Source organism: Rhea pennata, chromosome 3 (genome assembly GCF_028389875.1).
Source record: "Rhea pennata isolate bPtePen1 chromosome 3, bPtePen1.pri, whole genome shotgun sequence".
NCBI lineage: Eukaryota > Metazoa > Chordata > Aves > Rheiformes > Rheidae > Rhea > Rhea pennata.
The window spans coordinates 12,132,429-12,146,459 of NC_084665.1; the positions used below are offsets into that span (position 1 = coordinate 12,132,429).

The 14,031-nt window shown below is 49.8% G+C and overlaps 1 protein-coding gene and 1 non-coding gene across 2 annotated transcripts; both read left to right on the forward strand.

Moving 5' to 3' along the window:
• Nucleotides 1-1,715: 1,715 nt before the first annotated feature.
• LOC134139123 (radial spoke head protein 3 homolog B-like) lies at nucleotides 1,716-2,622 on the forward strand. Its single transcript, XM_062573515.1, has 3 exons — nucleotides 1,716-1,965; nucleotides 2,282-2,441; nucleotides 2,560-2,622. The coding sequence occupies exons 1-3, from the start codon at nucleotides 1,846-1,848 to the stop codon at nucleotides 2,601-2,603; spliced, it is 324 nt and encodes a 107-aa protein (XP_062429499.1). The 5' UTR covers nucleotides 1,716-1,845; the 3' UTR covers nucleotides 2,604-2,622.
• Nucleotides 2,623-13,316: 10,694 nt separating this feature from the next.
• Nucleotides 13,317-13,389, forward strand: TRNAT-UGU (transfer RNA threonine (anticodon UGU)). Its single transcript has one exon. It is a non-coding gene; the product is annotated as a tRNA-Thr (tRNA).
• Nucleotides 13,390-14,031: the final 642 nt, after the last annotated feature.

Sequence of the window (14,031 nt, forward strand, 5' to 3'; positions counted from 1 at the left end):
GAGGTGTCTGGCCACACACAGAGAGCCGTGGCAGCCCTTGAAGATCTGTTCATCCTTGTTACTTCAGGGTGGCTCCTAAAGTGATGTTTTACATGGCTGCCAACAATGTCAATGGCAGCTGCATCATAGAAACGGGATGGAGCAGCAGGAACCTGCAATACAACAGTGCTTCTTGCTCCCATGGGCTCTCCACATGTCCTGGAGCACCTGACAGGTTATGCCTGCAGAGAGGCAATGCCAAAGTATGAGATGCCTGTGCAAGTCATGGGACACACACAGGAGCCCAAACCGGGCAAGTCAGTGCAGAGGCAGATGCTGACACTGCACAGACCCTCTGCCTGCTCTGTTGCGCCCACTTCACACCCTTTATGTCTCCCCCAGCATCAGTGGATTGGCAAGATCCCATCCCGTGTTCCTCAAGAGTGCAGAGAAGGCCTTAACGATCGAGACCAGGGAATCGGTCACCTGGAGGCTTGTGGGCTTTTTCAGAATTACAAAATATTGATATTAATTCCTATCAAAGAATTGTCTAGAAAGTCCAGGTGCAGGCCAGGGCTCAGCCCCAGATGACGTTATGCTCTGACTTCGGGCTGCTCTTGCGGCACAAGTCACCCTGCCTCGCGCTGCCCTTCACCACTAAGCACAGCAGCGGCCAAAGGCGCCTCGCTGCCGCACACCCTGGGCGCATGCGGAGCAGCGGCGTGGAGCTGCAGCCCCAGAGCTACTGCTGCAGAAAGGGCAGTCGGGAGCATGAAAGACCGCTCGAAATGTTTTCAGCGCCTTGGCCTGCCGGTGGGGGCCGCCCCGAGGCTCTGCCCCCCGGGGCCGGGGCTCTCCCCAGCTCGGCCCCTGCCGCCGTCAGCCCCCAGGGGGCTGGAGGGGACCCCCGTCCCCACGGGCAGAGCAGGGCCGCTGGCCGGCACCATGGGATGCTCCCCTGCAGCGAGGAGGTGAGGGCTGGCGGTGACAGAGCTCTTCCTTCGCGCCCGCCCTGAGCACCTCTCTTGCAGGCTGAGGCCAAGCAACACCCCGTCTGGGTGCTCCCGGCTGTTGACGAGGGACTCTGCCACTCGGTGGGTGAGCTGGCGAAAGACGCTGCGCAGCTGCCTGCTGCCATGCTAGAGGCTTGCTCGCTCCACTCTCAGTGTCCTCCTGTGCACTTGCCGGAGGGCACGCTCCCAGGAGCTCTTCCTTCTGCAAGGTGACCTGCAAGCTCCTGCTCTAGGCTCTTGCTTTCCTTCACAGAAGCCTCCTCCCTGACCAGCCTTTGCCTATCGTTCTCCCTTGAGAACTGTCCGGGTTTAAAATCAGGACTTGAAGCACAACTGCCTCTAGCCGGTTGCTTTTACTTTGCAGAGTTGCATTCAGGAGAGCTTTCCGAGCAGCTGAAAGAGTTGCAGGTGGAGGGCCGGGAAAGTCAGCTTCTGGACACATCTCCCTCTGCCCTCTCCTTGGAGACAGCACTAGGTGGAGAAGTGGCTGCGCCAGCAGCACAAGGAGAGGTACAGGGCAAAGTCCAGGCCACAGCAATATTCAAAAGATGTTTCTCATGGGAAACAAGGTTCCCAGGCAAAATTGGGGCAGCAAGCACAGGGATTTCTACTGACAGGACATATTAAAAAAATAAATAAAACCCAAAACCCTGTCTCTAGTGTCTGCTGTCAAATGAGAGAAGGTGCTTCTCCGAGTGCCCTAGTTGTGCTGCTTCAGCTAATTACCGTGTTGAGCTTTTGTCTCTCCCTCCCTGACTGCCAGCCTCGGGGGTTTGACTTTGACACAGAAGTCAAGCCACTGCTCTGAGTGCTCGTTGGCAAGACTGTGGAGCAAGCTGTGCTGGAAGTCACCATGGAAGAGGAGCTGGCATACCGGTGGGAACAGCAATGTGTGTACATAGAGCGGCAAAACGAAGAGCTGGCTGAGGGACAGCTGCTTAAAGAGCAGCAGAGGAGACACAGAGAGGAGAAGGTAGGAATACCTAAGAGCACAAGGAGCCGGTGGGAATGCTTGTGCTGAGAGAGAGAACTGTTGGCAGCAAGGAAAGCCAAGCTGTGGAATAAGTTGGCTTGGCCCCGGAGGGTACTGTCAGGTCGGAGACACCTCTGAGCAGTCAGGTGCCGTCTGGCTGTCCGCTGCATTTAGTTACCCTGGGTGCTACCTGTGCTTCTTCCCTTGGCTCTGTCTTTGCTGCATGAGTTTCACACTGTGACCCTTCTTCAGCCTCCAGAGAAAAGGAGGAATAGCTAAAGGCGTGGAAGTTTGACGTGCAACATTGTCTTGGCAGGAACGCTGCCAACTGCAGCAGATGCAAGTGCAGCAGGAAGAGGAGACCACAGAGGAAACGGCAGCTCTGACATTTGCTGAGTATTACTTGGCTGATCCCACCCCATCGATCTTGACCAGTCTTCCTGAGAGCAGGGATCTCTATGACCCAGCAGAGAGAGGTTTGTATTGGTGCTTTTGTGCCTACGTGACCTGACTAACCAGCTCCCACGTACTTGTTCTCCCTTGCTAATAAAAGATTCTTCTTTCTTGTTTTCTTTTACTCTCACATTCTTACAGATATTGAGGAAGAACTCCTTTTCTTGTGGACAGTGGAAGTGTAAGAGACCTTGGAGAAGAGGGTTCTGGGGAGCACAGTGCTTGGTTCTAACTGAAGCTAATGAAAACCAGCTCCCAAGATCCTATGGTTCATCCTTAAATAAATAAATAAATAAATTACTTGGCCTTGTTTTCTCCCTGCCACATTGTGTTCCCTGCTCGAGTAACCCTTATTTTCCCTCTGGTGCGGCCACCACTGCTGCACTCCTTCCCATCATACTCCCCATTGTGCCTGGTCAGCCCTTGTTGTGGGAACAGAAAAGTCAAGACTGTCCACAGGCGCTTGTACCCCCTCACAGCCTTTTAACTCCTCTGTATGAGCTGCCTGGGCTGCGGAGTGCTATGTGCATCCCACAGGCAGGCAGAAGGGGCCCTGCTTGCCTGAGGACTCAGGTGGCTGATACTTTTCCTCAGCACAAGGCCTCACCTCCTTAGCGGTCAAAAATCTCGTCCTTGCTTTGGAAACAGACGACAACACCCACGGCTGCTTTCTTGCTGGCCAGTTCCTGAGAAGCATTTGGGTTCTTCTATTAGTCAGTCTTCAGGGGCTGCGATTGAAATACAGGAACAGTCTGAAATCTATCGAGAAGCCACAAAATTAGGACAAAAATTAGGCAGGTCCACCTTGGTGCACCTCAGTGAAACCACTTGTGAAAGTCACATTAAATGTTCATTCTGATGGTTTTCCTCAAGTACACTTGTGTGCTCATTCCCTTTGTGTTTCTTTTTCCTGAATTCAGGGATTCAGGTCTACTGGGTGTTTGATTCTATGATCTCTGTCCCAACAGGTCCACTCAAGGAGAACTTCTTAATGTAGTTCTACTGCGGGGAGAGGCTGGGGCTTTTTCTCTAACAGCTGCAACCAGAACCACTGCATATCTGAGACGCACAGAGCTGCTGCACTATGCTGACAATGAGCACGAACGTCTCTTCTGCTCTTCCCCCAGCATGCTGCCTGCCTCAGCTGAGGCTCTTGGAGGCTTCCTCTCCCTTACACTAAGGCAAAGGCAAAAGCAAAGCCAAAGCCTTGGCAGATCCATGTAAACCCACTGGCATGTTATTGCTCCCGTCGAGGGGCACTCCTACTTTTAGTGTAAGGCACCAGCCAGAAATTGCCAAGGGAGCTTTCTTGCACAGGTGGGGTGGAGGGTGTCCACACCCTCCACCATCACTACTGCCCTCTTCAATTTCTCCTCTCTGTTGAACAAGGTACTTTAAAGGGGGAGCTGAAGTCTTGGCAGCTTCCTTCACTTGCAAAGGTGCTCAGGTTTGGAAACTTTCAGAGGCACTAAGCAGCTAAAGGAAATACCAAGCAGGGTTTCCTCAACTGCTTTTCAGAAAGACACAGTGTTTTGGTGGCTTCCTTGGTCCCAGAGTTTCCCACCACCAAAAGAGAAAAACAGCAATCACGCCGGGTGCAGCCAGGCCCCTGGCTAGTCCTTGTTCCTGGCATGCAGCACAGGCAGTAAACATTTTTGTACAAAACAGCTACATTTTACAATGTCCTTCAGTGGGCCTTAGCCACTGAAGTGCATGCAGAGCCTTGAAAAACAGTGAGGCTGAACTGCCCCTGTGTTACCACCAGATATCACTGATCCCACTGAAGCAAGATGCCCTTGCCGGTGGAGAAGACCTGTTCTCTCCCCTGCAGGCTTGCACAGCCACCCATTCTCCACAACTTGCACCATGGCCCCAGCCTCACTTTTCCTTCACATCCCCCTTTCCAGCTAAGCCCCTCCAAAGGTACCAGGCATGACAGGCAAAGGGCACCCACGCCGCCACATGCACCTGGTTATTTCCCAGCCAGCTTCCCTGGAGCAGTAAACTCAGAAAAGTTCATGTCTACCACAGCGGGACAACACTGCTTGTGGTCGCTGTGCTCAATGCAATGGTACTGCAGTGCTGGACTGCCTTTTTTAAGCATGGCTCCCCCTCGCCACTTACTCCTCCTTGATGTCCTTCACTTGAAGTCACTGACCACAAACACCTCAACCTCACTGCATGGGCTCTCACGCAGCTCTTCCAAGCCATGCACTGAAGTGTCTAACCCCTCCCTTGCAAGCCCTTGGGCACCACCATGATGCCACATGGCAGGCTTTCCAGATGGGGCATTCTGGTAAATGCCTCCACTGAAAGCAGTAGATGCTTAGTATGTTGTTCGCAACTGCTCAGCACTGAAAGACATGTCAAATAATGCTTGCAGGTATCTGCCAGCTGAGACACTTGCCAACCACTTTGCTTTTCCAAACTGTGCTCATCTGCTTGTCTAATATAAACTGCAGAAGAAAAACTGAAGGGAGAGTGTCAAGGGGATGGGGTCAGACTCTTCTCAGTGGAGCCCAGCATTAGAAGCGAGAGGCAAAGGGCACAAACTGAAACACGGAGTTCCGTCTGCAGAGGAGGTAAAATTTTCTTTGCTGAAGGGTGCCTGGGCACTGGAACAGGTTGCCCAGAAAGGTTGTGGATTCTCTATTTTCGAAGTGATCCAAAAACCACCTTGACAGGATGCTGATGCCCCTGTTTCAGCAGGGCAACTGGACGAGATGGTCCCCAGAGGTCCCTTGCAACCACAACCCTTCTATGATTCTGGGAACTCAAAAGCGGCCAAAGCTAGTCACTGTCATACAGGCACTGCGAGGAGAATGAGGATGATTTGATTTCTCTTTCCTATTCACAGTTTTCAAATATCCAGAAATATACACAAAAATGGCTTCCAAAGGGCATTTTATGGACATGGCAAAGCCAAACATGCAAACATTAGGAACACTAAGAGTTCCTAAAGTTCCTAATGTTCCTAAAGTTTTTACCCTAAGGTAAAAACCTTGTTCTGCAGACTCTGCAGGCACCAAGGGACAGGTTCATCACAGGTTCCTGCTCCATGCAGTGCCAAGGATGGCCTTGCCATGGGAGCCACACTGGACTCTGGTGGTGGAGGCTTGTTGGGCATGTAGGCAGGTTTGAGGCAGAGACAGAACCAGCTTCCAAGTACAGTCATTCCAAGGTTTCCCAAGGCACTGCCTCATGGCTTGTCCCTTCTCCTCTCAGATTGGTTTTGCCCTCAGCAGGCACTGATGACTATCAACACTGTTCACAACATCGATACACCTCCAGGAGTAGCCATTTCCATATACGATGCCTCAGAACAACATCCATGGACATCGATTTCTATCCACAGGCACCAATACCTCTCAAGATTGAAATCTCTTGGTGGCCATCCCTGTTGAGATGCATTGATACCTCTCCAGCTCCACATACATCAACCGCTTTTCATCTCTGGCCCATTTCGCTAGCTGATGGCATCAGATATCGATACCTCTTGATGTTGAGGGGCATCGGTGCCTGCCTGTTGAGAAACCCACCCATAGGCATTGATATCGATAGTTATTGATACTGATGCCTGTCACAAGGCATCAATACCTCTCTGTCTCCAGAGCCATTGCTACACTGATAGCTCTGTCAAGATCAATACCTTTCGGTGGCAACCTCTATCAATACACTTTGATACCTCTCCAGTTCCACACACATCAACTGCTTTCTGTCTCTGGCCCGTTTTCCAGGCCAAAACTATCAACCGATATCAACACCAATACCTCTTGATACTGAGCGGCGTTGATGCCTGCCGACTGCCATAGGCATTGATCAATATCAATAGCTATCAATATCGATGCCTATCAAGAAGCCTCAGTTCCTCCCCATCTCCAGAGCCATCACTACCTTTTCATCTCAGATGGGTTTTGCTCTCAGCAGGCACCATCGACAATCAACATTGTTTACAACATTGACACACCTCCAGGAGTAGCTATTTCCATACGTGATGCCTTGGAGCAATATCCACAGATATCAGTCCCTATCCACAGGCATTAGCACCTCTCAAGTTTGATACCTCTTGGTAGCCATCCCTATCAAGAAACATCGACACCTCTCCAGCTTGACATGCATTGATCGCTTTCCTTCTCTGGCCCATTTTCCTAACTGAAGCTATTGACTGATACTAACATCGACACCTCCCAATATTGAGGGGCATGGATGCCTGCCCATTGAGAAAACCATCCATAGGCATCAATATCAATAGTTATGAATACTGATGCCTATCACAAGGCATCAATACCTCAATACCTCTCTCTCTCCAGAGCCATTGCTACCTTTCCCTCTCAGACCCCTTTTGCTCTTGGTAGGCACCGATGACTATCAACATTGACCATTCCCAATATTGACGTGCCTCCAAGAGTAGCTATTTCCATATGTGTCACCTCAGAACAACACTCATCTTTGAAATGTCCTGGAGAACTGGAGAGGTGCCTGAGGACTGGAAGAAAGCCAGTGTCACTCCAGTCTTCAAGAAGGAGGACCCAGGCAACTATTGGCCAGTCAGCCTCACCTCCATCCCTGGAAAGGGGATGGAACAGCTCCTTCTGGATGTCATCTCCAGGCATATGGAGGAGAAGAAGGTGATCAGGAGTAGCCAGCATGGATTCACCAAGGGGAAAGCCTGCTTAACCAATCTGATAGCCTTCTACGATGGCATGACTGGCTGTGTAGGGAGAGCAGTGGACGTTGTGGACCTTGACTTCAGCAAGGCTTTTGACGCTGTCTCCGGTAACATCCTCACAGATAAGCTCAGGAAGTGTGGGTTAGAAGAGTGGACAGTGAGGTGGATTGAGAACTGGCTGAAAGGCAGAGCTCAGAGGGTTGTTGTCAGTGGCGTGGAGTCTAGTGGGAGGCCTGTGGCTAGTGGGGTCCCCCAGGGGTCAGGACTGGGTCCCATCCTGTTCAACTTCTTCACCAATGACCTGGATGAGGGGACAGAGTGCCTCCTCAGCAAGTTTGCTGATGATACCACGCTGGGAGGAGTGGCTGATACACCTGAGGGCTGTGCTGCCATTCAGAGAGACCTGGACAGGCTGGAGAGCTGGGCAGAGAGGAACCTCGTGAGGTTCAACAAGGGCGAGTGCAGAGTCATGCACCTAAGGAAAAATAACCCTAGGCACCAGTACAAGCTGGGGGCTGACCTGTGCTGGAGAGCAGCTCTGCAGAGAAGGACCTGCGAGTGCTGGTGGATGACAAGCTGACCATGAGCCAGCAATGTGCCCTTGTGGCCAAGAAGGCCAGTGGTCTCCTGAGGTGCATTAGGAAGAGTGTTGCCAGCAGGTGGAGGGAGGTGATCCTGCCCCTCTACTCAGCCCTGGGGAGGCCTCACCTCGAGTACTGTGTACAGTTCTGGGCTCCCCACTACAAGAGAGACATGGAGCTACTGGAGAGAGTCCAGTGTAGGGCTACAGATATGATCAGAGGGCTGGAGCACCTGCCCTGTGATGAATGGCTGCGAGAGCTGGGCCTCTTCAGCCTGGGGAAGAGAAGACTGAGGGGGGATCTGATCAATGTGTACAAGTACCTGAAGGGAGGGTGTCAAGGGGACGGGGACAAACTCTTTTCAGTTGTCCCGTGTGACAGGACAAGAGGCAATGGGCAGAAACTGAAGCACAGGAAGTTCCACCTGACCGTGAGGGGGAATTTCTTCCCTGTGAGAGTGACAGAGCCCTGGCACAGGTTGCCCAGAGAGGTTGTGGAGTCTCCTTCTCTGGAGATCTTCAAGGTCTGCCTGGATGAAACCCTGTCTAACATGCTCTAGGTGACCCTGCTGAGCAGGGAGGTTGGACTAGATGTTCTCCAGAGGCCCCTTCCAACCTTACTGATTCTATGATTCACACACATCAGTCCCTATCCACAGGCATTGATACCTCTCTCAAGATTGATACCTCTTGGTAGCCATCCCTATCAAGATGCATCGATACCCCTCAAGCTCCACACACATCATCGCTTCCGGTCTCCAGCCCATTTTGCTAGCTGACAGCATCAACCAATACCAACTTCAATACTTCCCAATAATGAGGGGCATTGATGCCTGCCCATTGCCAAACCCATTCATAGCCACTGATATCGATAGGTATCAATAGTTATCAATAGCTCATCGATACATCAACAGCTCACTGACAGCTCAGAACATTTCTACATTTTCCAAGTAGGTCGGCCAAACTAAATCCTTAATATGTCCAACGAAAAAAAGAAAAAAAATTTAAAGAGAGGCTCAAGGAATCGTTTTTCTAGCACTTAAATTAAAAACGGCACAGATACAAATAAAACAATCACAGAGGCATTCAGGAAGTTGATCTGGAGTCCTGTCTTATCTCCAAAAGGAGTGTCATGAGCAGATGTTCTTAACATGCTACTTTTTGTACCAGGATTGTTAATGAAAATGCTAAGCAAGATCAGAGCAAACTAACTGCTGATTAACTCCATCAATAAAATCCAGCTAATCTAATGTTTCCCTTTGCCGTGCCACATTTTGTGTCATTTTCTTCCATCAGATGATTGCCCACTTTAGAGATTTTCTGATGATCTTTCCATTTGTCCATCTTCCCTATCAGTTTCTAGAAAAACGTCATATCAACTGTTTCCTTGAAGATCAGATTAATATCTCCTTTTTCCTTTGTCTAGAAAATCGAGGATCAAATTAATAGGAGAAAAATAGAACCGTTTACAATGTCTTCTGAAAGTTGTCATGAGTTTGAAAGCAAGTCCATCTGCTGCACATACAGCAAATCTGAATGCAGAGCTCCAAACAGAGCCAGCAAGAGCTGGCAGGTTAATATGCCACTGAGAAAATCTGTAGATGTTACCTGCGTTGTGTGTGGCAGACACCTGTACAGAAAATAAGGAGACCCCATGTAAAAGCACAGAGCCACCTGTATCAGTGACAGAATTAGAGCACTGAATCCAAGCATAGAGAAAGCTGAACCAATTTAAGATCCTAATATAACTCAGAGATAAGGGGAAGAAGACTGGAGGTCAAGGACAGATGTTTGAATGAAGATGCCCTCAAACGGGAGCTGATGGAAAAATAACCTCTATAAAAGAGCCTCTGTATCTTAAATCATATGTGAAGCAAGTGAGCAAGTCTAATCAAAGATTCTTGGATTCCCTTGCTGGTTTGGCCACTGTCTGACCGCAAAAAAAAAAAAATGCAGGGAATCCAGAGAACTTCCACATGCCTGTGATTCTATTTTTAGGGGGGAAAATGCCACATATTCACTGCTGTGAACATCTTAAAATCTGCAGATGAATGTAATGCATGTCAGTTTTAAGCAATATTAATCATCTGCAACAGCAGCCTACTTCACTGCAAACTCCAAAGGCCAAAACCTGCAAGGCACGATTGCCAAAGGTAAGTTACACTTCAGCATTCAGTCTTGCACGGGATCCAATGGTGGTTTTTGTCTGCATCTAATTCTAATTAGCACCTCTCATAAAACTTGTTGTGAGTACTTTATTCTAGCGCTAAATATCAGCTCTTACTACTTCCCCTTGTGTGTTACTGTCCAAAATACACTTCCACGTACAAAAGACTGCTTGGAAGAAACCTGTCCTCTGCTAGAAACACTCAATGGTGATACAGAGGCAATAGCAGGTCAAACCTGGTTGAAGCTAAGCTAAGAAAGCAGTGAAGTTTCGAGGCTCTTCTGAGCTTCACCGTGGTCCCACTGATTTTGTGTAAAGTGACTTAACGCATCCTGGTCCTCCCAGTGCAACTCCACCTGGCTCCTTACTGACACGCTTAGGTACAGATACGCGATACCTACGTGTGTTTGCACGCAGCAGGCAGAGCGGACTGCACTTCGCACTTGGTATGGCTCGATTTGAAAGAACGCTAGGTTGCTACGAAAACAGCATGAGTACAAAGAGCTGGGGGAGGTTTCAATCAGGGCACAATCTTGCATTCCCAAAGATCCCTTCAACGTTTTTCAAAACAGAATCCTAACCTTAAAACTGAAATAGTTTTAAAAAGCTACTTCAATACCGTCTCTTGCTTTCCGTCTTCGCCAGGTTTTCAGTTTGAATTCCTACCAGATGAGCAGTGACGAAAGGCTGTGGTCTCCAGAAGGCCCTCTCTATCTTGTCTCGAGACAAGAAGAAAGGCCTACATTACAAGGGCCACTGTTTGCTCCAGCTAACATCTTGTTAACCATCCTGACAGAAAGCATACTCCACAAAGTTTGCCAGGCTGTCACCAAGACGTAATTATAGTATGGAAATGTCTGTATCAAAAATGTCCTATACAGTAACTATTTGAAAAATAGAGGCTTGTTCCTCTTTGTATTGCCCAGGCACTAAAATTAACTGTATTTATCTATTTCTTAAAAACATTGCAATGACAATAAAAGATGCAAATACGGAATGACACTTCTCAAGTTCAATAAACAAAATTAGTTCTCATTCCATGACCCTGGATCACATCTTTCCCACTACAGATGTAGCGCAGCAGAGCCTCCTGAGTGGAACAGAGTAGATGACCACCCATAGTAGATCTAGATACTGGAGTTCATTTAAGAACCAATGAGATTAGAGACCTTAGTGTACTTGATTATCTCACAAAATCACTCACTCCCCACACTGCACTGTGCCTCAGTTTCCCTTCCTGGCAAGGAGATCTCTGCTGGTCCAGGAAAGTTGGGCAGAAAGTTGTGTCAGTTCATGCTCAGGCATTACTGGCCAAGGTCACTGGGCATACCCCAGAATTCGTCTCTGTGCAGTTCCCTCATCTTCACAATCTTATCCCACTCCCAGGTTCTTTCCTCTGGTCAGGCTCTTCATCATCTTCTTTCCAGGCCCCCTTCCTCTTTCCAAAACCATTTCTTTTAAGGAAGCCTTCTTCTGGGCCTCCTCTTCCTTCCAATACCCTAAGCCTCTAGTCTTCCAACCTAAATAGTCTAAAGTGCAAAAGCACGACACATGATCAGCCTTCCAGTTGGTGGCTGAGTCTCGTATCTTCTTTACGAATTGGAGGAGTCAGCTTTGAAGAGGACAAAGGTACGTGAGACTGACAGTTTGTTACGAGGCACACCACATTTGCAGAGAAAATTGCCGCTGCTATTTATTTCTTACCACTGCAGCTCAAAGCTGGTAGCTGGTTGGTGGAACAAAGGGATGAATCCTGCTAAATAGCAGTAAAACCAAGTTCAGCAGGGAGCCAATGGATAGCCAGGCAAAGGAGTTTAAAGAAGAGACGACTGTAGCACCACAGAAATTCCAAGGGTAACTCAGGCGCCAGCTGTACGAGGGGTCCTTCCTCCGGTTTGCCTCTCCTGCTGGCACTCGAATACGAGGTATGGCAACAATCTCACAGAACGTGCATGAGATCAGCACGCTGCTCTTAGCGGTGAGATGGATATAAATTCACAGCAACGTGGTGGACACCTGTGACTGACACCAGCTTTACAAACAGCAGTTAAACGCGTCTGCTCTGACAGCTTGTACGGACATGCAGAGAGCTAGTCAGGAGCAACTAATCTGTTTTTTGATAAAAGCCTTGGCCCGGACAGAGGGCAAGGTTGCACCTGACCTTACACTAACCATCCTATTTTCCTTAGAGCAGACAGAGCCTAGGATATATCTTTCACATCCTGCTCCTTCTTAACAGCTGTCCTCAGGAAGGGGAAGCTTTTCTGTGTGCTCCTTCCAATAGTCTTAATTATTCCTTTTCACCTTGGGAGCGACCCAAGGTCAAGTACAAAATTCTTCTGCACGAAAGAAAAAGCTACGTTACGTCAGCCGAGCAGTTTGCCAGGGGCCTGCCTGCTTGCTTTCACCGCGCTTTTCCCCAAACAGGCGCGATTCGCCCCCTGCCCCGGGTCCGTGCTGACCCCGGGGCGCCAGGCAAAGGGGCTGAAAGCCCCTTTTTTAGCATTTGAAGTCTGTCAGGTCGGTATTCTCCCCTTCCTTTCACACAGCACTTCGGTTCCACCTAACGGCTTTCGACAGTAGTAACATCAGCCTGAAGACAAAACAGATGTATTACTGTCCTAAATGCTTCAATTCTTAAATCTTTGTATTCAGATGCAGAAATAGAATTAAATTTTTTTTTTTTTTTTTTTTTTTTTTTTTTTTTTTTAGGATACAGATCTTATCTTGCTATCTCTCTAAAAACTCTCTTGGCCTAGTCCTAGCGGGCCCGAAGCCCCTGCGCAGCGAGCGCTCGGCACACGGCAGGAGGGACCGACCGGGGAGCGGAGCAACCGCACGGCCGCGGGGTCCTGCTCCAGGAAAGCTCTGGGACACTTCTGCGCCCTTCCAGTCTCAAGGGAATTACCTTTGGGCATCTACCCAGACTGTTACGGATGAGAGCTGGACGTGAAAGATCGGCTTTCTTACGCAAGGAAGAGAAACCTTCAGCAGCTTCAAACTTCATCATTCTGTGACACTGAAAAGGGAAACGAGGGCTGCACCACGCCTGTTCACCTTGCAGCAGAGTTCGTATCCTAGCCAACCTACTTGGTGGTTTATTTGCAAGGAAATTAAACCACAGTTTTTCCACACCGTCAGGTTTCACAAAAGCTGAGATTTACAACACCAAGGTGATTATAATCTCTAAATTGCCTAAGAGCTTTCATTTTGGAAAGGAAAACAAACACACACACCTGTAGGTTGTGCCGCTGTTTCCCGAATCTGCGGGTAACGCTAACGGACCGGGCTGCGGCTGGCCGGGACCAGCACCCGCCTCACTCCCGGGCGGCTCTTCCAGCGGGAGGACCGGCTCGCGGGAGAAGGCAAAGGACGGGGCCGGGGGGCCCCACGCGCGGCTCGGGGGGGGCCCACGCGCGGCAGCTCCCCCGGCGGCCCGGCGCGGCGCTCAGCACCCGTCCGCGGCGCTGGAACTGATAGGTGGCTCCATAGCTCAGTGGTTAGAGCACTGGTCTTGTAAACCAGGGGTCGCGAGTTCGATCCTCGCTGGGGCCTCGCGGTTTTTTTCCTCGCCGCCCCGAGGGAGTGGGCCCACGCCACGAGGCTCCTCGGCCACCCTCCCCCGCGTCCGGGCGGGAGTGAGGATCCCCCACGCAGATTCCCAAGCAACGCTATGATCCCACGGTCCCCTCGCCCAGCTTTATCTCCCACAGTCAGTGATTTTCTCCATGCTTTTTCTTTTTTTTCCCCCTTTAGGCTTTCCCTTCCCTAGGAAAGCTTTAAGGCTTTGCTAGAGCTGGACTAGCACCTAGCCGTGACGGGAGAGAGTAGGAGTTGTAAAGGCGATGCTACTTAACGAGACCACCTGAGGCTGGCCACTTCCAAGTCCCTTTTCATTAAACTTCCCCAGCTTCTGTGTCGACGAAGACTTTGGATTACATGGACAGCAGACCATTTGTGCGTTCCTCCTGCTCCTTGCGTTTCCCCTAACAGCTCTGTATCACCCCTCAGCAGCCGCACGGATCCTCTGCAAGGAGGGAGGAACCGTAACAGGCTAGGACTGCAGTTTGGTGGACACAGGGAAAAGCTGAAACTACATTTCCTTACCTGGCAGCTCCCATTTTCTTTATGTTTTGGGTTTCAGCAGCTGTTGAGGTCTCTAGTCCCCCTTGCTCTGGCAGAAAGGACTGTGGATTG